Genomic DNA, 25389 nt, shown 5'->3' with positions numbered 1-25389 from the left:
AAGGTGACAACATAATACACATCGATCTTTTTGCGTCATTGATATCTCATCTCAATGACACTTTTGACCAGGGACATTTTAAGGTGTACTCTTATGTTTATTAAAGATCTTATAATTAAAATCACATTTTAATTCTTTTCTACGCAAAATATCCCTAGGGATTTTGTCTTTAAGCATATAATATAGTTAAATATAAAGACAAAGATGTGACAATTGAATATCATGAATATGAAACAAATAGATATATTACTCATAATATATCAAACCTTAATGTATCAAGTATAACTTAATGAAATGAATCACTAGTACAATAGTCCAGTAAAAAATAAATTTTTATCGTGTATTAGATACACGCAACGAAATATAATATACACGCCATACAATAGATTGGGTATTTACATAACACACATATTCATCAAATGAATATAAATAAATGCATACATGTTGTCTAATGTAAGAATGAAGTACATAAACGATTTCTGTACTGAGACTGAATCCATCTCAAGATGTGGTGGTCTTTGTCGATCCACACCTAGTATGCCGAATGACACCTTTCCAGTCACCTCTTCCCATGCTAAACACAGAGATTCTGCGTATCACCAGTGCCCGCATTTCAAAATTATACATGTAACAATTATACATATAATTTCTGTGGTAGTAAAATATTTTCAGATGAAGTATAAAGAAAAGAAGAAGAAGAAGAAGAAAAAAAAGAAGCATGCATGTGTGGGAGAAAGAGGGAGAGAGAGAAAAGGCAAAAGGCTCTACTTTTTTTTTCAAACCCCCTTCCCATTTTCTTTCCTTCCTTCTCTGAAATTGAAATTCTCTTTCAAATTCACCACCCCTTCCCCCACATCAATTATTCTCTCAATAATTCAAGAGAATATTATGCAATTTGACTATGCATTATGCACTATGCACTATTGGCAATGGGAGTTAAGGGTCAACTTTTAACCAACCATTTTCAGAAATATTTTTGGGCACACAATAATACCAAATGCAACACTATATGGTATGTGACTTTCTGGATTCACTACCCGCTAGCAACCAGATAATACCAAAACCCCTTTCGATACCAGTCAACCCCTTGACCCATTACCGGAACTTTTCCAAATCTTGACGGCGTTCTAAGAGTTCCCGAATAACACTTAGCAGTGGTTTAGGACAGTATATGTGGAAGTGAAGCCTTACTTCAAATGAATCTATTACAGTTGACGATTATTGTGTGCTATACTCCATCCATTACCTAACATCCCGACTAAGTGAGAGTCATGGAGTGACAAACTCATAAACTCAACAGCTATGTGTCAAACCTCATTAATGTGACCAGATGACACCCCAGGAAACACATTTCCTGACTTTCAATCTGCCATGTCCAGAGACTATCCGTCACATTAATAATAGATCACATAGGACGTTCACCCGATCAAATACCAACGAGGGTGACGGATCCTATTCTCAACACCTATCTCTATATACCAGCAACACGAAACCACATAGATGAACGTTCCCACATCCTAATTGGATGGTTCGGCTCATTAGCAAATCCCGTACACCAATATACAAAATAACCATGCCGGTTCAAGTTTAAGGATCAACACATCATCACGATCTGATGACATAACCATTATCCACCAGAGTATGTGGTTAGACATTGACGTCACATTTGGATGATCGTTTCCCAACGACCACCCACAAGTTTACTAACAACATCTCATGTCATATGGTGAGTGACACACCATTCTCCCATCAATATCCCCATACTGAATGAGGTAGTAACCCATGTGCTAGTCCATACTTAATTAATCGAGGTCCCCATCCAAAGAATCTAAGGACTATAAATAGTTTTAAACGTTCTATTATTAGATAATCTTGTCACACAATCTCAACACCTTAAGAATAAAATTTTCATATCGAACATCATATGAATTATTAATATAATTGATTGAAAAAAATATGAATGAAGAAAATATTGTATTTAATAGATTTATGCAAAGATATAATGAATGCATAAAAACAAGCCCGCTAGTAACAATCTCTCACTTGCACTAATGCTAAATTTATATCACATGTACATTTAGTGCTACACCATTGGCAGGAATCGGATACCTATTTTCTGAAGATGCTGATCCAGCTGTAATTAAGTCATAGATTTGGTAAGTGAGTCAGCTATATTATCTGTTGAATCTATTCTCTGCAGCTGCACATTCTCATGTGCTATAATCTCTCAAATCAAATGAAAGCAACGCTCAATGTGTTTAGACTTTTTATGAAATTTTGGTTCATTTGCTTACGCGATAGCTCAATTGTTGTCACAATACAAGGGTACTTGTGACAAAATGGCTAGAACCACATCAACCTCCGAAAGAAATTTTTGAATCCAAACAGCTTCCTTAGCAGCAGCACATGCCGCAATATACTCAGGTTCAGTGGTTGAATCCACTGTGATTGTATGCTCGAAACTTTTCCAGCTCATAGCACCACCGTTCAAGAGACTAAAACTATAACTCTACTTTCTCAACATTTTACACTCTTATTCAGAAACTAAATTAAGCATTAGAAGGCTCATGTGGGAGGTCACTTGCGCCCTTAATCAATTTTTTCCGTGTAGGTTGCTTGTATATTCTAATTGAAATACACTCTTGTTGTAAAGAAATTTATTGTAATATTTGAGCAACAATAATAGTAATAAATACATTTTATTTATAAAAAAAATACTCTTATAAGTCAGTGATTTTTTGGGTCATGAGATCGAATTCTCTTAAACACAAAATTTGCTTGCAAAAAATAGACTTTCATTATAAGAGCATCTCTGTATGCATTAGTAAAATGAGAGTGACGAACTTATCTTTTCAACAATAATTATGATTTAAATTTAAAATTCTAAAAAAAAAAACTTATAAGAACACTCATGAAGTTGCTATGTCTTAATTTGTGCAATGGTGGGTGCATAACCAACAAAAAATTATAATTTTATTTTTCAATGTTGTAGTGTGAGGAGGGAAGATCGGAATGAAAATCCTGGCTGGAAAACATCTTATTAAAAATACATATGGACGACACCACCAGATGAACCTCGGCCATTCCTTGCCAAATTGTTTTTCCCATTTTAGAATATCTTTAAATTTAACAGGCTGATATAGATAGATGCACAGCTAGATAACAGTGATTGTTGTTTGAAATCAGAGGAAACAGGGGGGAAGGAGAAGATCAGGAGAGAAAAGAGAGAAAGGGATAGAAAAGGATTTGAGGGGTCAGAGAGAGAAAGAGAGAGAGAGAATGGGAAGAGTTGAGGAGAGAGAAGGAGTAATGGGGACGGACTTCTTCTGGTCTTACACCGACGAACCTCACGCTTCCCGCCGGCGACAGATCCTCTCTCAGTACCCTCACGTCAAAGAACTCTTTGGTCCCGATCCTTGGGCTTTTCTCAAGGTACATAAACAGTTATTAAATCTCTCTCTCTCTCTCTCTCTCTTAAATCTGTTTTGTGGGTATATTCCCCGGCTGGAGAGCTGCGTCAAGAATGGCACTTGGACTAACATTTTGAAAGGTTATTTTTTTTCGTCAATTTATATTGTTCATGCCACTTTTAGAAGTCAATTAAATGTTGTGTCATTGACTACGATAAAGTGGAGTTGATGATGGTGGTGATCTTTGGTGGGTATGATGAATGAATTGATGGGTTTTAAGGGTGGGTTCAGTCAGATCTGTGGCAATGTGGGTGAATTCAGGATATAATCTATTGTTTTTTTTTGTCCTCAAATGCTGTCTAGATTTGTGGGGGTATTGTTGTTCTTTGAAGAAATGATATGAAATAAGATTGTATCCACAGAACAGGTTTTTACCTTTTCTTGATTTTCCTCTTTTAGTGTTAAGTGTTTGATGAAAAAGCTTTGATTTTTAGCAGTTTACAGGAGGGTATGTTTTTTGAATTTATTGTTTTGTTTTTGAATCTTGGTTGGACTATCCATGTCTAGGACCAGATAGAAAGGCTGTTTTTTTTTTTTTTCCATTCTTCTTTAAGTTATGTTAAACTTTAGCTGCTTCACCAATCAAAACAAGAAGTCAGCACTAGCCTTTCCCCCGAGGATCTATATCATCCATAAATCCACAAATGGTACAATTGTAGTCTTTCGGTATGCTTGGTTTCTGGATAATAGCTACGGTCAAACCTGGATTATTGACACATTAAGGATAGAAGGAGAAGAAAGAAAGGAAGAAATGAAGAGGATAGAAGTGAAGATGAAGAGGATTGATTATTTATAGACACATTATACTCCTCCTCCTCCGCTTCTTCTTCTTCTTCAACTACTCCTCTCTCTCTCTCTCTTGCCTGTCCCCCAGTCATTTGCTTGGAAATTATATGGAATTGTGGTGCAATTGTAGGCTTTGATTACTTTGTTGGAAAATTGTGAGTGCTGAGAATTTTGGCCAATGTTGGTTTCCATTACCTGATGTTAGGAGATTTTGATTGCCCGAAGCAGGGTGTTTTTAGTACCTGGCTTAGATGTGGCAGGATTTGTGTGTTCTCTATGCAGGAACAGTGATCTAGTTTCAGGTCATTAGTGGTCCCCTCCCTTTACTAGAACAAACATTGGGCTAAATGAAATTTTAATTGGTTTTGTGTTCTATCTGGAGCCAAACAAACAAGAGACTAGAATTTTACGTTGGTGTTGTAATCTGCTCCTTATTTTAAATCCCACTCTGTTCCCAGAGAAAAACTAATCCCTTCCAAAGGATGTCATGCAAATAAACGTAGCCACAATGTTTTCTGATAGTCTTCATAAAGCCATTGTATGGAATACTACCTAAACTTGACCTAGAACACATGATAATAACTAAAGTATTATATCTTTTTCCTATCATGGTGTTCGCCTTTTCCTGGTGGTTAACGTACTGAAGACTCATGATCATGCAAAGCATCTCCATTTGTTGCTGGGGATATCATCACAGTTAGTTAGCTTTGCTGAATTTATGTAGTTAGCCATCTCTTTAAGCTGGCTAATTCTCAACTGCTACAAATATATGTATTAAAACCATTCTGCCAAGTATATATTTGGCAATTAACGGTGATCTTGAATTATAAAGAAAAAGTTTAACAATCATCTCAATTCTCGTCAGTAGTATCTTTTGGTTGATGTCTTCAAGATTATTTTTTTGCAGATTACTATGGTTGTTTCACTTCAGCTATGGACTGCTACTTTCGTCCATGATGCTGGCTGGTTGAAGATATTAACACTAGCATACTTTTTTGGCTCTTTTCTCAACCACAACCTTTTCTTAGCCATTCATGAGCTCAGTCACAATCTTGCCTTCTCTACTCCGGTTTACAACCGCTGGCTTGGAATTTTTGCTAACCTCCCCATTGGCGTGCCCATGTCGGTAACCTTCCAAAAGTACCATCTCGAGCACCATCGTTTCCAAGGAGTTGATGGCATTGACATGGACGTTCCAAGCCTCGCTGAAGCTCATCTTGTAAGAAATGCCTTCTCAAAATCCATATGGGTCATCTTGCAACTTTTCTTCTATGCTCTCCGACCCCTATTTCTCAAACCAAAACCCCCTGGGATGTGGGAGTTCATCAATTTGATCATCCAGCTGGGCCTTGACACTGCCATGGTTTACTATTGGGGTTGGAAGTCTTTCGCCTATTTGATCCTTTCAACATTTGTCGGGGGTGGGATGCACCCAATGGCCGGTCATTTCATCTCAGAACATTATGTATTCAACAAGGACCAAGAGACATATTCATACTATGGACCCTTGAATCTTATGACATGGAGCGTAGGTTACCACAACGAGCACCACGATTTCCCCAGGATTGCGGGAAGCAAGCTTCACAAGCTGAAGGAGATTGCACCAGAGTATTATGAGGGTTTACAATCATACAAATCTTGGAGCCAGGTCATTTACATGTACATTATGGATCGCACAGTTGGACCCTTCAGCCGGACAAAAAGAAAGCTATCAACGAAGACTAAGAAATCCGAATAGCTGTCCTTCCCTTCACATTCTTTCCCTCTTTCTTTCTAGATACAGTGCGAGATACTTAATTCTTTTTCTGCTTGAATCTAATGTTTGTAGAATTTTGAGCAATTTTTATTATGAGATATTGGGATTTGAGTGGTTGAGTTATTGCTTAACCATGTGCAAAAGCTTTCTTAATTTCATGTTAAACTATATTGCTGAGACATGAGAAAGCATTTTGATTATCCATGTAATCTCTGTTTCCTGACTCCCAGAGTTCTGTATCTCTCATTAGACAATACTTGGATATGCTATGCGTTTATTGACACTCTTTCTTATAAATCTACTCTTGCTTGGTAAATTTTTTGTGCCATATGTGTCTTGAGATTCCAACTGCTAAGCCTGAAATCGCTGATATCTTCTGCCTGAGTTTCTTAACAGTTCATCCCCCCATTTGTAGTAGGTCTATCCATATATAGGGAGGCTTTCCTCGGTTTTCATATTAACCTAGATTTGAACCAATTATGATTATAGGGTCAATAAGTTTAGATTTAGAGCCAACCCAACCCACCCAATTAAATTCTACTTGGGTTTTGTTTTCCTCCTCTCCTTTCTAAGTTATCTAATCAATTCATTAAAACAACTCAAATCATAAAGGTACCATTTTTCTTTAACAGTTTTATAAAGGGTTTTTTTATATTTTTTTGTAAATTTTGGTCGGATCGAGTTTTTAAACCTGACCGCCTAACTCAGGCCAACTTAATGTCAATCAGGTCTAGAAAATTAGACCAAAAACCAAACCAAATTGAGAAAAAACCTAAACTAAACAGATCCGATCACATTGATTCATACTGATTCTTGAGTCTACTTGAACCCATGAACACTCCTAATTTGTCACCAAAAATCTATGCATCTCTTAATTCCTTCTTCATGAGCCAAGAAGTGACACTAAATGAGGGTCCATATTGATCTACTTAGTTAATTAACAGCAATTGTATGCCTTAAACAAGTCGTTTGCAAGGCCAAGATCAACTCAAGCTGCTTTCTTTAAAGAGTTAAAAGAAGAGTAAACCTACAGGATTTCACTGCTTTACATGTTAATCCATTTCCAACATAAAAAACACCTTCACCACATTCATCCACAGCTTTTGGAAGTCTTATTTTGGAGATTATCTGTGTTGTCACCAATATACAGCTGATCCTCTTTCTGTTCTTCCTCCATAGTTGGCACCTTGGAGCAATTTGGTTCACTTTTTCATCCAAAGAAGACATTAGAAAATGGTAGGGAAAGACAAAGAAGTTTAGTTTTTAAAAACGACAATGATAACAGCAATACTAGGCCTTAATCCCACAAGGTGGGGCTATGGGGTGGCAAAATGAACTCTTAGTCGTCAATCATCTCTGAGATTCAAAAACAACTGGGAAAGAAAAAACCCGAAAGCTTCTGCCTTTACTGTGAATCCTTCCTTACCCTCCAGGTCTCATTTCTGGAGGCAAAGGGAAAGTCAGCAACCTCATAAGGAAGAGGCTGCACATGATGGTTGAGAAGTGGGAGCCTTGGTGGTGCATAATCGTCATCATCACTACAGTAGTTTCTGCCCACATCCGTGTTTAGGGTCCTTAGAACTGTGGCAAGAAGTATTGAAAATCCCTGCAGATGGCAACATAGTAAGCAGAACTATTTTCCATGTTGTCACACCAAATTACAAATGAAGCTAATGATACTGATGATCTATGACAAATGTTTGCTGTTGACAAAATAGTCGTTCTATGATGGCCACACTTTTGAGTAAGAAATGAGACTCACGCTTTCATAATGAACGAACAGAAGATTGATCTTTTGAATGGAAGATACATGTTGAGGTACCTGAGCTGAGATAATAAACAAGCCAATCCATTTGCAAGTGTCAAAATTTGATTTCACAAAGTCCTTGAAATCATCAAACCTTCCTGTGGGATCTTCTGGCAAGTCCTGAAGAAGAAAAATTGAAGCTTCAATGGGGAAAAGTGATAAAAGGGAACTTTTGGGAAGACGAGGAGGAGCTCATTTAGGCCAACATACCTTCTCCCAGTTGGAGTTCAGGATTATATCTGCTACCAGTAAGGTCTCCGTCAGGAGAAGCACAAAGATCACAACAATGTACTTAAGTTTCTCTGTGAAGGCCAACATTTTCTTGAATTTGAATCAGAGGAAAGTTGTTTTCTCCCCTATTTTCTCTTTGAATTCAAACAAGAAGAAGTTACTATCACGGAAGCAACAAATGAACTTGCTGGATTATCTTTCTCATTTTGTTAGATTTTCTTAGTTCATGTTATACAAAAAGGATACACAAGAAAGGCAATGAGGATTTGCAGTATCAGCAGCAATATGACCGAGGCATGTTATAGCGCACAAAGTTATTCCAGTGCCCAGAAAAACATGTATAAACCTGTATTTTTTTGCAGCGACAACAACAATCACAAGTCTTAATCACACAACATGTTTATTTATTCATCAAACGCATAACACACTAGACCGCTTTTATATTATATATGGTGATTGGCATAAACTTAGTTCTAACAAGAAGGAGCTTAATTACCATGGAAGAGAAAGGTTGGAAAAGCTGAAAGATGAATCTTCCATGTCGCGCTGCCAAACTCGAACCATCCAAATACTGTACAAAATCATCGCATGCCCAACAAGTCCTAAGGTCGAGTTGACAAGTTTGAGCAGTAGTTGCAGGCAACCCTTGACAGTTTTCGGCATTGTGATGAACCAAAAAAACTGCACAAACACACTCAGATCATATGCACTCTACTATGGAATTCATGAACTTACATTCAAATTGGGGAGATGAATCATGAATGCATCTGTGAAGAAGAAGATGAAAATTTATACAAATTTGATATATCCCGAGTAGGGAAATCAAGAGCCAAACTTTTCATGCTGATATAAGAGAATTCTGGAGCCAATGTTTGAAATAAGAAGAAGAAAATGATAAAAGAAAGTGATGTGAAAGAAAGGAAATTTCCTAGAAACTGTCTCAGGTTTGTTTCTTTTGTACATTGGGTTGGCAATCTTCACATAACTTTGTTTCTGTGCTGACAAATAAGGGGTGGCACCATAGCTTGTTTGTCTTGGGGCTGCAAGGAAATTACTTAGAGCTAAGATTTTCCCCTAACCCAATTAATTTGGGTTAAACTTTCGGGTATTAATAGAAACAAATAACAAAATTACACCTTAATAGGATTGTGTCATGTTGTAGGGTGGTAGAAAAGTGTTTTTGTCTACTCAGAAGGTTTTTTTTTTTCACCTTTTGTCTTGTTTAACTAATAATAAAAAAATATTTTTATTACGAGTAAAAATTATTTTTTTAGAATACTCAAAACTATCGTTTATACACCAAACATAAATAAAAAAACACAAATATCCTTAGGAAAACGTAAGTTAACACTTTTTAAGTGCCCCATCATTAAAATTTATTTATGTCTTTTCAGTTATATCTAATGTATAAATAACATTTAAGTGTGTTAATATCAATCACCACTTTAAAATATTTTATGTGAAAAAAAAAGAGTGAAAGAAAAAAAATAAAATTTTCGGATCAATTAAAATTATCCTCAAAAATCATTTTTATCAATTTCATAGCAACACTGAATTTATCCGGTATTACTGAATATATCAAGATATTATTATACATTTAGAAGCCTGACACAGCAAAGGGCCCCAGTTCGATCCTGGGTTGCATCACCAACAATAATTGAGGTTTCCCCCTTTCATCTTCGAATACTGGCTGCCATCCTATTCATTATAAATTAATTTATCCTTATTTGGACAGCAGAGAAAATAAATTAAATAAAAGAAATTTAAACGACATGACATTTAGAGTCTTGTTAATATTCTTAATACACAATAATAATATTTTTCATCCATTTTTGAACCCGTCCGTTCATTCTCTCCTAATTTGGGGGAAAAGGTTTTTGAAGAGAACAAATGAAAATTGTTTCCATCTCTCTCCCAAACCAACCGTACTGTTTAGCATGCAGTGACAACACCGCCTGTGGAGTATGGTCTCCACTTTTATTGGGATATAACAGTGCAATTTAGACAAGTATTTTGAGTTGTGAAAATATTTTTTTTATAAAATAAAGATAAAGTGGAGTTCTAAGCATTGGAGATGTACTTTTGTTATTAAATTACAGTTTAAGTTCATTAAGAATCATATCGACGTACAATATTAAATTGGCTTTTGTTGCCATTGTATTCACTATTTTGATGCATACATGCACAAGCGCGGGCGCACGCACGCACACACATGTATATAGAGCGAGCGAGAGAGAGAGAGAGAAATTAGAGAATGCAAAGAGTTTTTCAAGGATATGGAACCACTAGATTGGTCTCAAGGGAGAAAGGTAACACTTTTTCAGTAAACTTCGAACGTTTTCATGAAGGTTGAGTTTAGTAGTTCAAAGCAGGGCAAGATAAAATGCTAGCATAAGCATCGGACAAGTGGGAGATGCTATTGATTGAAGCAAGACTCATGCGGCAGTAAGAAGTTTCCTCCAAACTATGAAGTAAGCAAAACTTGTATGCTACTAATTGTGTGCTGTACGTGTGTGCTCTCTCACTATGCAGAGGAGCTGAGTATGTCTTCGGTAGTCTTACTGGATTCAGACGGCGCCGGTCTGCCTTCAGCAGTAGCTGGAGGGGGTTTCTGTACAGGAGGAGGAGGAGGTTTGCTTGGCCTGTTCGGGTGAACTTCACCTACTTTCTCTGGGGGAATCTCAAACTGCAGTAAACAACACATTTGTGTTATAATGGTGCAGCTCCTTAATGATGCCAAGCAGCAGTTTCAGGCGGTCCAAGATATCTAAGATGGGGTGTATGAAGCAAATTCCCATACTTTTCAACAAGTGCACCGTAAGTGTAGATAGAGAATTTCCGGTATTCTGATCTTTTTTTTTTTTCATTATCTGTTGTATGCTTGGTCACAGAACACAAGGTCGCATATGCAATAGACTGTATGGAATAACTATGGTAGCATGTACAATAGACTGTGTGGAAAAAGTAAGCATGCTTGATCACAGAAGACATGGTAGCATGCAATTAATGTCTGGACTATCTCTGCATTAGTAGTTGAAGATGGGAAGTTCTGCAAGGCGGATCACCAATTTGAACAAGTACTCAGATATGATAAAACAAGCCACCAAAGAAGGGCTAATAGCCTGAAAAACAGGTCATTTCAAAAAGAGGCAAACATATATTTAAAGGTTAAAAAGGAGTAAATAGAATCTATATCTATATCTATATATATTAAGGCTGAATTTAATATCTTCTTGATGAGTATTTTATTTTTCTAATTTTGTGGTGATTTTTAGGTTTTTAAAATTTTAAATTATTTATTTTATTAATTGACTATATGTACAGTCTTTAAATATAGTTAAGCGCATATATTAAATCTATCTACTCTAATCTAATAATATTATTAAGTCTAATAATTTTTTATTCCACTTAAACTTTATACATCAAAGTAATACTTCATATTCACAAATATTTATTTATTATTATTAAAATAAGTTGCACCTCTATAACCATTTGAAAAATTAATACCAAATATACAACCTACTTAATTAGTTACAATTTGTATATAAAAAAAAATTAAAGAGTTGTCCGAGTAAATCTTGTTTGATAAATATTTCATTTTTCTAATTTTGTAGTGATTTCTAGATTTCTATATAATCATTTGAAAGATTAATACAAATATACCACCTATTTAATTAGTTACGATTTACATATAGGAATAAAATGAAGAGTTGTCAGAGTAAATCTTCTTTGATGAGTATTTTATTTTTCTAATTTTGTGGTGATTTTTAGATTTTTAAATTATTTATAGTTTAATCATTATTATTTTATTAATTAACTATATGTACATTTTTTGAATGTACCTAGGTATATACATTGAATCTATCTAATCTAATAATAATATTATTAAACCTAATAATTTTTTATTCCACTTGAACTTTATACATCCAAGTAACACTTCGTATTCATAATTATTTATTACTATTAAAGTAAGTTATTTTTCTAATTTTGTGATGATTTATAGATTTTTAAAATTTTAAATTATTTATAATTTAATCATTATTATTTTATTAATTAACTATATGTATATTATATGTATATTCTTTGAATGTAATTAGGTGAATACATTGAATCTATCTAATTTAAGCTGAATCTAACATCTTCTTTGATGAGTATTTTATTTTTCTAATTTTGTGATGATTTCTAAATTTTTAAATTATTTATTTTATTAATTAATTATATGTACATTCCTTTGAATGTAGCTATGCACATATATTAAATCTATCTACTATAATATAATAATATTATTAAACCTAATAATTTTTTATTCTACTTAAACTTTACATATCTAAGTTACACTTCGTAAATGAAGCAGAAAGATTACTAGATATCTCTGCTAATAAATTTGTAAATAAATTAGATTCACAGAGTTTAACTTTATCAGTGCAAATTCAAAACTTATTAGGAAAAACTTTTGTGTTCAAAATAAAAGTCAATCATTATAATTTAAAGGAATGATTGAGAAACTACACCATCTTAAAAATTTAAGAACCAGATGAAAAACAAGTATCAATATGTTTTCTGAAGTTTTGGTTTTGATGATACAAAAACAATTAGTGTTATATGTCTCGAGCAAACAAAATTAATTTCAAACTAAAATAAAATTTCATTCAAACAACTTATTTCTTTGGCACAATGGAGATTGGAAAAACAAAATGATTTGTCTCAAACATATCTTTCAAAATATTTTTTAAAAATCAATTCTAAAAATGCTGGAGAAAATGAAGCAAATCTTTTAAAATCATGAGACAAGCCATTGATCGATTCTATGGAACGGTTGACTGCCTTGCTCCATGCTGTTGATCGGCTCTCGTAGGCTATCGACCAGTTGAATTGAGTGCTCTCTATAGATTGTTGTCAACCACTTGAGCATCAAGACCTATCGACCGTTCTTAAGAAATGGTCAATCGCCTTGATTCACTTGTCAATCGTTGTTTAAATTTTTAAACTAATCGATCGACCGATTTATTAAACCTATGGACCTTTTTTATCACATAAAGTTCCAACGACTATATTCTCACAAGATCTCGTTATACACTATAAATTGAGGGTAGATGGATGATTCAAGGTGCCCAAATGATCTCATTACAAGCTCTTAAGTGCTCATTTATTTTTGTGCTTCATTGCTTATTCATTTTTCTCTCCAAGACTTTGTATTCATTTTGTATAATTTTATTTCAAGTTTTGCATTCATTCTTGAGGGAAATTGTAACTAAGGGTGCAAACTCTTAGGGCCTGTTCTATTTGGCGTTTTCAGTCCGTTTTGAGTTTTCAATTTTTCAAAACACTAAAAACGCATTTACTTTGTTATTTTAAAAAACACATTTTCGAAAACAACTAAAAAATTTGTAAAGAAAACCCAAAACAACATTTGTTGTTTTGGGCGTTTTCAATGAAAATACACTGAAAACTCAAAAACATAGAAAACACTCAACCCCCTCTCCCAACCCCCCAAATTCTCGATAAAACTGCTTTCTCTACTCCATCTCCTCTTTGCTCTTTCTCTCGCAAGCATCAACGACCTCGCCATCTCCACTCTCATTTCTGCTATTTCTCTTGCAAGCATCAGCCGTCGACCGCCTCGCCATCGACGTCGCTGCCACTCTCCTCTCTGCTTTCTCTCTTACAAGCATTGGCCATCGACCTCGCTTGCCACCGCTGAAGCCACCATCGACCTTGTCGGCCACCGCTAAAGCCGCCATCGACCTCACTCGCCACCGCTGAAAGTCGCCACCATCGATCTTGCTGGTTCTATTGAAAGCCTCTGCCATCGATCTTAAATCTACGGAGATTTGTCCATTGGATCTTGCTAGTTTTTGGGTATGTTAACTCCCTTGGCTTGGAGCTTCAAATGATAGGCTCTGATCAGTGGTCGCCAGCAACAGAACCGCCGGCCGAAAAAGATGCAGCACTAGAGAATGGAAAAAGGAAAGGGAAGAAAAGGAAAGAAATAAAAAAGAAAAGAAAAAAAAACATAAAATAATTTTTCAAAAATTACAAAGTAAACGCGTTTTCAATTTTTAGTTTTGAGAAACAATTTTTCAAAATAACAAAGAGAATGCATTTTAAAAAATCTCAAAACAAACACTCAAAACACAAAACTCAAAATGAATTCAAAACTCAAAAATAAAAAATAAAACATAAAGAGAACACTACCTTAGTTCCTCTCTTCTTGTACCAATCTCATGTTCCTAACTCATCTAACTAGATGACCTACTTGTGTTTGAGTAGGAGATTTGTTTTTCCTAGTTTGTTTTGCTAGAGTGCCTATATTTCTTGTAAGATGATTGTTTGCTATAAGGCATATCTGAAGTGATAGAAGGATTATAGTGAATTGCTTGAAAAATCATTAGTGAGGAACTGAAGTAGTTGATTAAGCTTGATTTAAACCAAACTACTATATATTGTTGTGTCCCTCATTTGCTTGTGCTCTTTATTTCATTTATTATTTCAAGCATTTCAATTATCCTCACATGTACTAAAATCTTATTTTTCATCAAAAAGATTTTCAAGTTCAATTATTTTTTTAAACAACCAAATTCACCCCCTTATTGGGTATTGATACCATCGCTATACATTTATCACTTTCCTCAAGATTTTACAAAAAAACTTATGATAGGAATCCTTTATTTTAAAAATATACATTACTAATTATCAGTTACAGGTCAAAGAAAGCAAAAGATTTGAGCTTCAGGAACCTAAAGGGTTTGAGATAATTCTTTTCTTTATTTATTAAACTCAATTTTCTTAATAAAAAAAGTTACTTACAAAATTTTCAATTAAAAAAAATTGCAAGATTTCAGCATCATTTGGAAATTTCAAATATTTTAGAACCAAAAATAAAAGACAAAGTGGACCTGGACCAAGACAACGAAGACGGAGATGAACAACAAAACAAAAAGAAAATGAGAAAATTAATCTATTCAAATTAGATATCATATAAAATAGAGTATTATACCTTTTATGATAAATGTTTTGTAATTTAATGACATGTGACTACAAATTCAGTATAATTGCAAGTTTTATTAAGTATTTTTAATAAATATACTGAACTACATACTCTTTTATTATAAATCATTATCTAAAATTTTTGTTACTCTATTATTACTTAAACTTTTATGACAAAAAACCTCTATGTGGTTGGGATGTTAGATATAATAGCAGTTGTAATGCCTTAGTGGTGATGGTTTGCAAATAGGCCAGGCATTATAACAGTTGTATTATTTATAAGAGTCCAAATGTATAAACATGTGACGGTTTAAATATAAAATTATGGTTATAATTGACCTGAGTCAAGTCAACACAGTGCTAGACTCGAGCTCAACGTAATTACAAAGTTCAAAACTCCATTCAAACTTGATCAAGTTTTATTTCTAAATCTCAAGCTCGATTCGGTGAAATACTCCAAAAGTTAGAGCTCAATTTAGCTCAACTCAATAACTCAACAATTTTTTTTTAATAATTTTAAAATTGAATTTGAACCAAGTCAATGTCAAGTCTTTTTCAAGTTAATATCTAATAGCTTACAAGTTTGCAGATATCATTTACACCCTTGGATAGACTTTTGCTATTTAAAATGCAGTAAAGTCAAATATCAAATATTATAAAGGCAAAGTACTTGCACTCACAAGTTACATATTAATATAAACCTCATCTCTTTTAGAATTCCTATTTAAGATTAAAATTTTCAATTCAGTTAGTAAATTACTTACAATGTTAGGTTTTTTATCTTATTTCTATCTTTTGTGACTGCACTTATATCTTTTGTTGCCTCAGTGCTCATAGTGAGTAACAAAAATATATAATATTTTTTATTATTTATGATATTTTCAATTTTTCACTATCAAAACATAATAAACCTTTAAACTTCAACATTTATCAACAAAAGACTTATCAATAGTCACACATTAATTATACACATCCACTTACCATGAAAACATTGAATGGTGCATAACTATACCAACAATGGTACTATACTAAAAACTAATTGCAAAAAAAGAAACACCACACACACATAACTATAATTGTATTAGGTTCATTTCATGTCTATTAAAGCCTTTTTCCAATTGAAAGTATGCTATTTATTTTTACAAATCCAATTCAAATCTTACAAAAAAAAAAAACAAACAAACAGATTATCCAACTACGATATTGAAATTTAAAAATATATATATTATACAAAAAAAAATATCAAACAACAAGAATAAAACAACAGAAAATATTTCACACTAATTTACAAAGCTAACAAAATCTATAATATATTCCAAGAAAAAATTTATTCCAACAAAATTAAAAATTAATACTAACAATATTTACAAAAAATATAACCCAAATATCACTATTATCTATTTACAAAAAACCCTGCACATCACGAGGAATAATGCTTAGTTTTATATAAACTAAAATGGTTGAATTGTAAGCCCATCACTTCAATTAAACTCATTAAGAAAACCTTTGATAACACTGATATTATTTCCATGTTATTCTAGTGAATTTATATGCAAATGTTCAAAAGTATAACTCCTTTTTGTTCTCTCCTGATTTGTGAAGATGACAAGACCTGAACTTAATGGAGAATGCAAGCTAAGCATGTCCCTTGAAAAGAAGGGAAACAAAATTGTTTTCCATTTCAAATAATGTGTTTCTAGAGCTTGTCTAATTTTTCATCCTATTTTTTCTTGGTCATGTATCAAGGATCAACAGCGTCAAGTTATGTTGTTTATCTGAAAAAGGTCGAGTGTTCTCTAAATGACACCATACCTAGTGGGATTAAAGCTTTGTGATTGTTGTGGTTGTTGTTCTCTAAATGGCACATCCCCACTATTTGATTTATTTCAAAACTTTTATTCGAAAGTTTCTAATATAAGTAGATGCCTTAGTTTGTGTCTAGTATGTCTGCACAAAGATCAGCGGGCAAGATAAATCTGAAATGCACCCCTCTCCATTTCATTTAAGCAAGAAAGAGAAAATAAGCCATCAAATTTTCATGAAAAATAGGAAGTACATCAAAATACCTATGACTTCTACAAGGAAAACCACAAAAAATGACAAGCAATTTTAGTCAGCAAAACACAGAAAGTTTATGCAAAGCCAAACACTATGACACTAAGTAGAAAATCAATCACTCACACAGATAACTAAGAACGGAGAGAAACTTTAACAGATACAATATAAGTAACTGAAGGACTTTAACTTCCTGTGAAGAATGCAAAGACTGCTTTTCACACTGGGTTCTGTTGAAGCAACACAAGTGATATCATAAAAAGAAAAATATTGCAACAGAAATACTATGAAGCATGCCTGATGAAAGTTCAAACTGGACAGACTATGACTGGCACAAAATCAAAAGGCAAATTTCCCTAAAATCAAACCAACCTTGTAACCACAGCCAGCTACACAAGCACGGAAGCATTCCTGCATACAATAAGGAAGCTGTTAATGGATATTTATGTAATGAGGTGTATTATAAAAGGTATATGTGTAATATTCATATAATTATGTTTTTTCAATACAAATATGAACTCAGACAACCCTTAGGTATATGTGTAATATTCATATATATATATTATAGTTGTACCTTATTGTAACTATTCATTAACATGTTATATTTTTCGAGCTTGGTTCGTTTAACTTAAAGGAGCCTAATTTGAGCTTGTTTGTGAACAAGGAACAAACCTGTTAATATTGTTTGTGAATAATAAAACAAATTTATTAGTGAGCAAAAAGATGATCGTGAACAACAGATGAGCTTATTCATAGGTAGATAAAAATTATATTATATATACATACCCCTTTTAAACGAACAATAAATGAGCTATAACTGAATTATAAACAAGTTTATATATGAATAATAAATAAGCTTGTTCATGAATGTATTTGAGTTGAACAAACTTATGTTTGAGCTTGGCTCATTTATTAAAATGAGCTTTAAAATCTTGTTCAAATTTGTTCAATTAGTTAATAAACATAAAAATAAACCAAAACAGGACTCATTCACAAGCTGTTCAATGAGCGTATTTTTTCATTTACACCCCTACATGAACCCACCACACACAAAGCATGTCTGACTCGACACACATGCAACATGCTCACAATGCACACTCTAAATGCACGTAAATCTTCTTATTATAATGTGCAACAAGCTACCATAAAACATTTAAGGTGCAATGCCAAGTGAAAAGCACCATAAACATGCACTTACCTCAATTAAGACTTTGTTCCTCCAGCCTTCTCTCAATTTTCAGGAGAATTTCCCCATTTCTCAACTTTCTCTCTTCCTTCTTTCCCTCCTTTCTTTTCCTCCAGCACTCTCTCACCCTAGTTATTAGAGAGCTTCTCTACTTGCTTTTGTTGAGAATGAATGAGTTGAGGCCTAACCACAAGTTGCTTACAAGTCGCTGAAGCAGCTTGCTAAATGATTATACCATTTCTTGTCAACTAATCCTAATTTGGTGGCCAATTCTCATGAATCCCATCCACACACTGCAAGAACTGCTTCAACAACCCTAACCAGCTTATGCATGCTTTAGACGCTTTTAGATCTCTAGAGAATGGGCTGGAGTTATTGAGGTCTTCGGTTAATCTCACTTACTAACCTGAATGGCCTCAATAACCCTTAATCTTAACCAAAATTAATCATTTATATATATTCATAAACCTCACATTGTGCCTAACAACATATCCAAAAAGATGGGGACTAGTTACCCCTTTCATTAAGTGCCTCAAATTCGAACTTAAACTCTGTTATTTACCTGATTCAGTATAGCTGCTCTGGTACTCAATCCAACACTCAACCATTGCCTTGACGGTTGGCCTCAATCCTTAATTCCTTCCCTCAATCAAGCTCTTCATTGACTAATGGTCAATTGTCACCACTATGCATAGACAGTCGATAAGAACATGACTTCAAGTCAGCTCACCACTTCTTCATATACTTTTTCTCATTTACAGCACATTTAGTATTGCTGTGAAATTTTTGTTGTTGTGAGAAGCACTTCTTACAATAATTGTTTTTATAAAAGGTACTTTAGCGTTTGCCAAATTATTTAAACACACTTTTAATGTTGTTATACGTGTTTGGTTAACGAATGAAAAAAGTGCTTTTAATAATCAAATTACCAAAAATGATATTGACAAAAATATTTTTATAGTTACTACTGTTCATTTATTAAAATGCTTTCAATATTTTTAAAATTTTATAATTAAACATTATTTTAAATTATAAAAAAAATTATTATTTTCTTTTGCACTAAAATATATTTTATATATTATATATTTTTTAAGTAAAATTAAAGTAGTGGTGGCAACAAACACAGGGTTTAGCCGCGGCAGCTGCTACCATTGTTTTCTTTTATCTATATAAATATATATGTATAAAATATATTTTTTAAGTAAATTTTTGCATATATATATTCAAAATATATAGAAAGGACAATAGTTGTAAATTTATATGTTCGATGAGGTTAATTTGTCTATTAATAATTTAATTTTGTGCTTCTGCTTTTGTTGTACAGCAAAAGCTTCAAATTTCTACTTCTACTGTACAGCAGGAAAACTGCTTTTGCTGTCATTAAAAGCACTTCTAAATTTTGGCCAAACAGCACAAAAAAATAGCAAAAGCACTTTTGCCATAAAACAAGTACTTTTTCCCTCCATCACAGCATGGCCAAACAGGCTCTAAGTTAAAAATGGATAAAATAGTGATGAGACTAAATAATCCTATCCCGTGTTTGGTATCCTATGCTTTAAGGGGGAATAAACTTATCTTATCCCATGTTTGGTATTACAGATCTTGAATGACATATAGCTAGACATTAATGGATGGATGGATAGATAGATAGATAGATAGAGAGAGAGAGAGAGAGAGAGAGAGAGAGAGAGAGAGAGAGAGATAGAGAGAGAGAAGATGACTAGTTTGTCCCAAATCTTTATGAAGAGAGAAAGAAGAAGAAAGAGGAGAGTTAATGAAAAGAAAATTGAGAGACAAGGGACAATTATGTCCATTTGATTCAGAATTTTGTTCCCATAAAAGTTGGATAAATTATACTGGGGGGACTTAGGGATTAATTTCTCCCACTTCTATGGGATAAATTAACACCGTGCTTATTTAATCCAAACTCTTTTGAGATTCCAAACGTGGCTATACCCTATTAGATGGTATAGTCATCCTCTTATCTGCATACCAAACAGGCTGTTATGTCGTTAAATCTAGTATGAGGTGTCAGAACCTTCTTGTCCAGATTTTCTCCCCTTTATACGTTAATCAGAACCTGTTTACTTCATTTATCTCAACAAAGTTGTGAGATGCATGATATCCACTAAAGCTCATGTGCACAACTGTTTATCTTGACTTAGATATAACTTCCTCTACTATCTCCTTTTAGGATCTATACTTTATTTTTTATGGCAGTAGGGAGTTACAGACACCCTATCTTGGTATTTATTTGTCAGGGCTTCTCTAATTTCCCCAATATTAGGGTTGATAGCTTTAACTTACATCAAGACTTAACTTGGCAGTATGAATAAGTCTATCCTTGTTAAATGTGGTTGGATTGCTTCCTCCTCCTTTATTAGGTTTATTTTGGTTTTCCCCACCTTTGCCTTCATCAAATATCTAGCCCTTTGGCTAAGATGGCTTAAGACCTCTTGAATTTGAAGAGAAATTTAATAGTGGCTATGGTGGAAGTGAGGTCTTGTACCATTTGGCATTGTAGCTCTACCTTTGCCCACGGTGCAATCTGTCCACAAAGGGAAATAAGAACTCCTTGAGTATGTTCAGCATCTCAAGCAGAAACATAGAGAATTATTTTATTTGCTCCCAAATACTACCCTTTTAAGATAGTCTACGGAATCTTGAACGTGCTTCATGCACTGAGTTCTCTAGATAAAATTACCTCTTGATCTCCTCCTTGAAGTCATCACTAGTCTTCAATGTGCGAAGGCCTTTTGCAATGTCACTTTGCCACCACAAAATAGCTGTATCCACAAATTAGAAGGGCACAGTCATAATTTTCTTTTCTGTGTTGACAATTCTTGTAGCCTTGGAATACTACTTGAGACTCCATACAAAATTATCAGGTAATCAAGCATCTTGCATGGGACCCAATTTCTCTTTATCTTTTCTTCCCTTAATGTGACAATCTTGGCTTGAAGCAAGTCCCTCTCACAATTAATCTAGCTTCCTAGAGTTTCCAAAGAGTTAAGGGCACCTTGCATCTCCCCTCAAAGCTTTTCCTCCCGTGATGTGAGCTCCTTGATGCTAGCCAGCTCCTCAAATTTACCTGCTCTATCAGCCATGGCAAGCTCCAATTTTGCAAGTCCCTTCTAAGCTTGACAACCCATCCCCTGAAACTAGCTTCTCCTTGATGCCTTTGCCTCCATTAGGGTTAGGATCCTTCTCCCAATCAACATGATTTGCAATGACTTCTGATCCCATCACCATCTCTATCTTTAGAACCTTAGCTCTGATACCAATTATCCCAGGTTTGAATTTACTGATCACTGCCAAACAGCACTTAAACTGCCATTCCCTCTCTGAAAGTGGTCAATTATGCCTTTTCCATTATTTGAGCTTGGAAAGAAAAATTAGAGAACTACAAGAAAAAGGAAGAATGAAAGAATGCTCTTGTACAAAAAGACTTTTAACTCTTGAATTTGATGATTATAAATGAGGATGCCCCTATTTATACTTGTCAACCTCCCCAATAGACAGCTTGGATCAATTTTATCCTATGGCTGCCTGCAATTATCCTCTAGAATAACCCCAAGAAACACCTATGGTTCATCCTTATCCTAAAACATTCTAGGATACTGCCTCTTTACAATTGCACTTTAGGTTGATGTAGAGTGTTGATTGTCATGCGGATATCCATGTTGTATCCTTGTAGTGTCCATGCAAGCAATGATCTGGGAAACTGTAACACTAAACCATCAAAAGCTGAAGGAACATCTTATAATGCTGTTTTTGATGATGGAAATGTTAATTAATCAAAGGATGTCCATCTTCAGTGTCCTGAACCAGTATCATTTTGAGGCGTATATATGTATAACTGTTGAACCTTTAACAATGTCTGTTGTTTCCCATGTAGAGGTTTGGATCTTTATTATTCTCTTATTTATTATTTATTTTGTCTATTTAAGCAGGACACTGTCACACATTCATACTGGAAATAAACCATTAAAAAAGGAGGAAAAGGGTGGGAACTGATGAAGATAGAGATGCATAACTTGTCGCAACTTATAAAAATAAAGAGACTAAACATGCTTCTCTGAGCAACAAGCAAGTTCTACAATGAGCTTCAATGCTGCTTGAAGTTCAAAATATGAAACAAACCATTACTCATCAGATTTATAACTTACCTAGAATCAAGATGATTGCTTGGATCTTCAAATTTAGCCTTTTGCTAATTGGCACTGTTCTTTTCATCTACAACAGAAGTTGGCTTATTCTTCTTGTTATGAACATATAAAAATCCTATAGCCCCAACATACATGGGCATGGACGCACATTAAAAAACACAATTTCCTGAATTTTCTATTTTCCCTGTATATGCTCAACCTCCAAGTGACCCAGGCTATAAAAGGAAGAAGATATTTGAAGATCAAGAAATTTGAAATTTTAGCTCAAGTTTCAAGGATGAAAGACATGATAAACAAATTTTATCAACCATTACTAATCCTCTGTAGAAAACTAGTGTTGTCTGCTGTGTCTTGCTTTCGGTTTTGGAGTAAATATCCAGCACCAGATCTGGCACCAAAATTTTGTCCTGTTCTTTTGCAGTTTCTTCTATCTCAACAGGTCTCCAATCTAAAGGTAGTGCTGAAGTTGGGTAAAAATTACTATCAGAGATATTAAGCAATCTCTCTATTGTTGTCATGAAATCTACAACATATCATAAAAAAAGCACGCCTTGTACTGTAATCATTAAATGGAAACAAGATGGTAGGTGTAATTACACATTGCCTCAATGGTAAAGCAAAGAGGGATGAATGATTTCTTTTAATATCTATCGTCCCATGTATGATGAACTGAACAGTATGAAAAAAGAATAGAGGAAAGATTGAAAAACCTCTGAGTAACTAGCAGCACCAGGAGAACGGTCAATGTAAGCACTCCACTGCTGGTCCTTCAAAACTGGATCCTTGTAGCATATCTCATTGCACTCTTCTAAGCCTATAAATTAAAATTTGAAAATTGCTACACATTAAAACCTTAGAATCAACTAGGATTAAATATCAGGAGGTTCAGAAAGGACAAATCATATATATTTAATTCAAATGATCCAGATTGAAACTAGCTAGTGAATGAAAGAGGTAACACGATTTTGTGGATTTCTTAATGATAACAAACCACAAAATTTAAATTGTGCACATCATCAAAACAAAAGAGGGAAACAACATTTCAATAATCAAATAAGTATGATGCTCTATATCTCATCTTCATTTTCTTTATATGACAAAAAATTAGGGGGATGGAAAAAAAAGCAAAAAATAAATTTTCTTTTCCCCCCCTGGTTTTAATGGAGTTACACATGTCTAGTTTGTTCTAAAGTATTTGAATTTTAAAATAACTGTTTGCTGATCCCACTTGGATAATACCCAGTCCAAAAGCACAAGTGTGGAACAGAGCAAATAAATACTTACACTCTTCCCATGTCTCACCATCAGAGTCACAACCTTTTTTGCAAAATACTCTCCCTACAAATATCGGGGCAAACAAGATAAGATCGATCAAATTATTAAGACTTCAAAGAAAATCTATGGTGAAATTTCACAAAAAGTAATGAGACGGCATAAATGCAGCTGGTACCAAACTACAACTTGATGGTTCTACATGATGCAAATGCAGAACAGACAAGCAATTTTAAGTTTCAATTAAAGGTTTACATGGTTACATTCAACTATCTAAGTTGATGGACTTATTTCAAGCACGAGGAATATCATCACCAACTGCGCTTTATCCTAACCAAGTTAGAGTCAATGGCATAGCATTCAAAAATATCAATTGACTTCTAAATTGACAATATAAATCCATGTAAAAGAACAATGTGGCAAAATTTTATGCCGAATGCCCTTCTTGATTCAACCCTCTAGCGAGAGAACTATAAACAAATAAATTAGTCAACTAATATCCATAAACAAATACGTTCCTGAGTCCATGTTAAATATATTCAATGAACTAATAAATACTCAGACATAATACCAGATATACCTAACCTCGTTAGGATCAGACAGCGATTAATCAGAAAAAAGAATTTAGCTATTAATAAATACTCCACCAAAATCAAACTAGTTCGCGCCCGAGGGACACATTGGCCTGGCAATATTATGTAACATCAAATAGATCCAGAGATAATTTATCCCTGCGATTCTTCTCGTAATCTCTTCGTGTCCATGTCCACATTTGATGCCAGGTTTGAACTTCCCCCGATCGAATACAATAGAATATCCAGAACTATCGGAGCCTAAAATCTGGTGGCGTCACTATTCCTTATACTCATCCACAAATTCGAACCGGATCACCATCCCAAGCCTAGGCGCATTCCAATGAAAACAAAAAACAAAACGAAAAAAAAAGACGAAATCCACTCTCAGGTGCCCAATCACCAATCGTGAGTTCGAAAATGGCCAATTCAAAGGCGTTCGAACTCATAAAAAGACGCACAGTTATCATCGATGCGTATATTTTAAAAGAACGGGAAATGTACGGACATCAAGATATATTCATATTGAGAGATAGAGGGGGGAAATTTACATGGAATCTGCAACAGAGATGCGTATTTTTTAGTGCAGTGATTTCCACACGGCGGCGACCATTGCTGCGGAAGCATTCTTCTTCTCCGTCTTCGTCGTCTTCTGTGCGTCGTTGGGATTGAAATGTGAGAGAGAGAGAAGATTGTGGTCGGACAACGGCCGCGACGTTGGCTTTCACACTGTTCGCGTTGGTTAATTCACGTGCGTGCGTGTATGTATATTTATTATTAATAAATTAGTTCAATATTATTTGTTAACATTTTTCTTAATCATTAATGACGCCCAAAATAATTATAAGAGGCAATGTTCATTCTTTGGGTGATTTAAAATAATATTTTAGATATAAATATCTTTTTTTCATGTGAAAATACATTTATTTTTGTGAAATAATGAATTGAATTGCTTAACGGGATATTTAGTACTAATTAAGAGGGTTTAGGAATATTATTTTATTGGTGTTGGTGAGGAGATGGAGAATCACACATGGCACGGTCAGCCATCACTTGACATGTGATTTGAGTTTTATTATATTGCATATTATATATTAT

At 34.2% G+C, this 25389-nt stretch overlaps 2 protein-coding genes across 4 annotated transcripts; one reads left to right on the top strand and one right to left on the bottom strand.

Moving 5' to 3' along the window:
* Positions 1–3079: 3079 nt before the first annotated feature.
* On the top strand, positions 3080–6317 carry LOC127795889 (sphingolipid delta(4)-desaturase DES1-like). Its single transcript, XM_052327858.1, has 2 exons — positions 3080–3432; positions 5164–6317. The coding sequence occupies exons 1-2, from the start codon at positions 3280–3282 to the stop codon at positions 5992–5994; spliced, it is 984 nt and encodes a 327-aa protein (XP_052183818.1). The 5' UTR covers positions 3080–3279; the 3' UTR covers positions 5995–6317.
* Positions 6318–6986: 669 nt separating this feature from the next.
* Positions 6987–25014, bottom strand: LOC127795887 (tetraspanin-19-like). Of its 3 annotated transcripts, none has more exons than XM_052327855.1 (9): positions 24843–25014; positions 23732–23785; positions 23158–23261; positions 17465–17503; positions 8547–8731; positions 8297–8396; positions 8030–8110; positions 7775–7939; positions 6987–7618 (listed from the first exon to the last, which is right to left on the bottom strand). In XM_052327855.1, the coding sequence occupies exons 1-9, from the start codon at positions 24916–24918 to the stop codon at positions 7418–7420; spliced, it is 1005 nt and encodes a 334-aa protein (XP_052183815.1). In that variant the 5' UTR covers positions 24919–25014; the 3' UTR covers positions 6987–7417. The 3 variants fall into 3 exon arrangements, with proteins under 3 accessions (XP_052183815.1, XP_052183817.1, XP_052183816.1); XM_052327857.1 differs by having other exon boundaries at positions 7835–7939; XM_052327856.1 differs by lacking the exon at positions 23732–23785.
* Positions 25015–25389: the final 375 nt, after the last annotated feature.

The sequence above is a fragment of the Diospyros lotus genome, chromosome 2 (assembly GCF_014633365.1).
Source record: "Diospyros lotus cultivar Yz01 chromosome 2, ASM1463336v1, whole genome shotgun sequence".
Classification (NCBI taxonomy): domain Eukaryota; kingdom Viridiplantae; phylum Streptophyta; class Magnoliopsida; order Ericales; family Ebenaceae; genus Diospyros; species Diospyros lotus.
The sequence above is the reverse complement of the archived record's forward strand: the minus strand, read 5'-3'. Positions and strand labels throughout refer to the sequence as shown.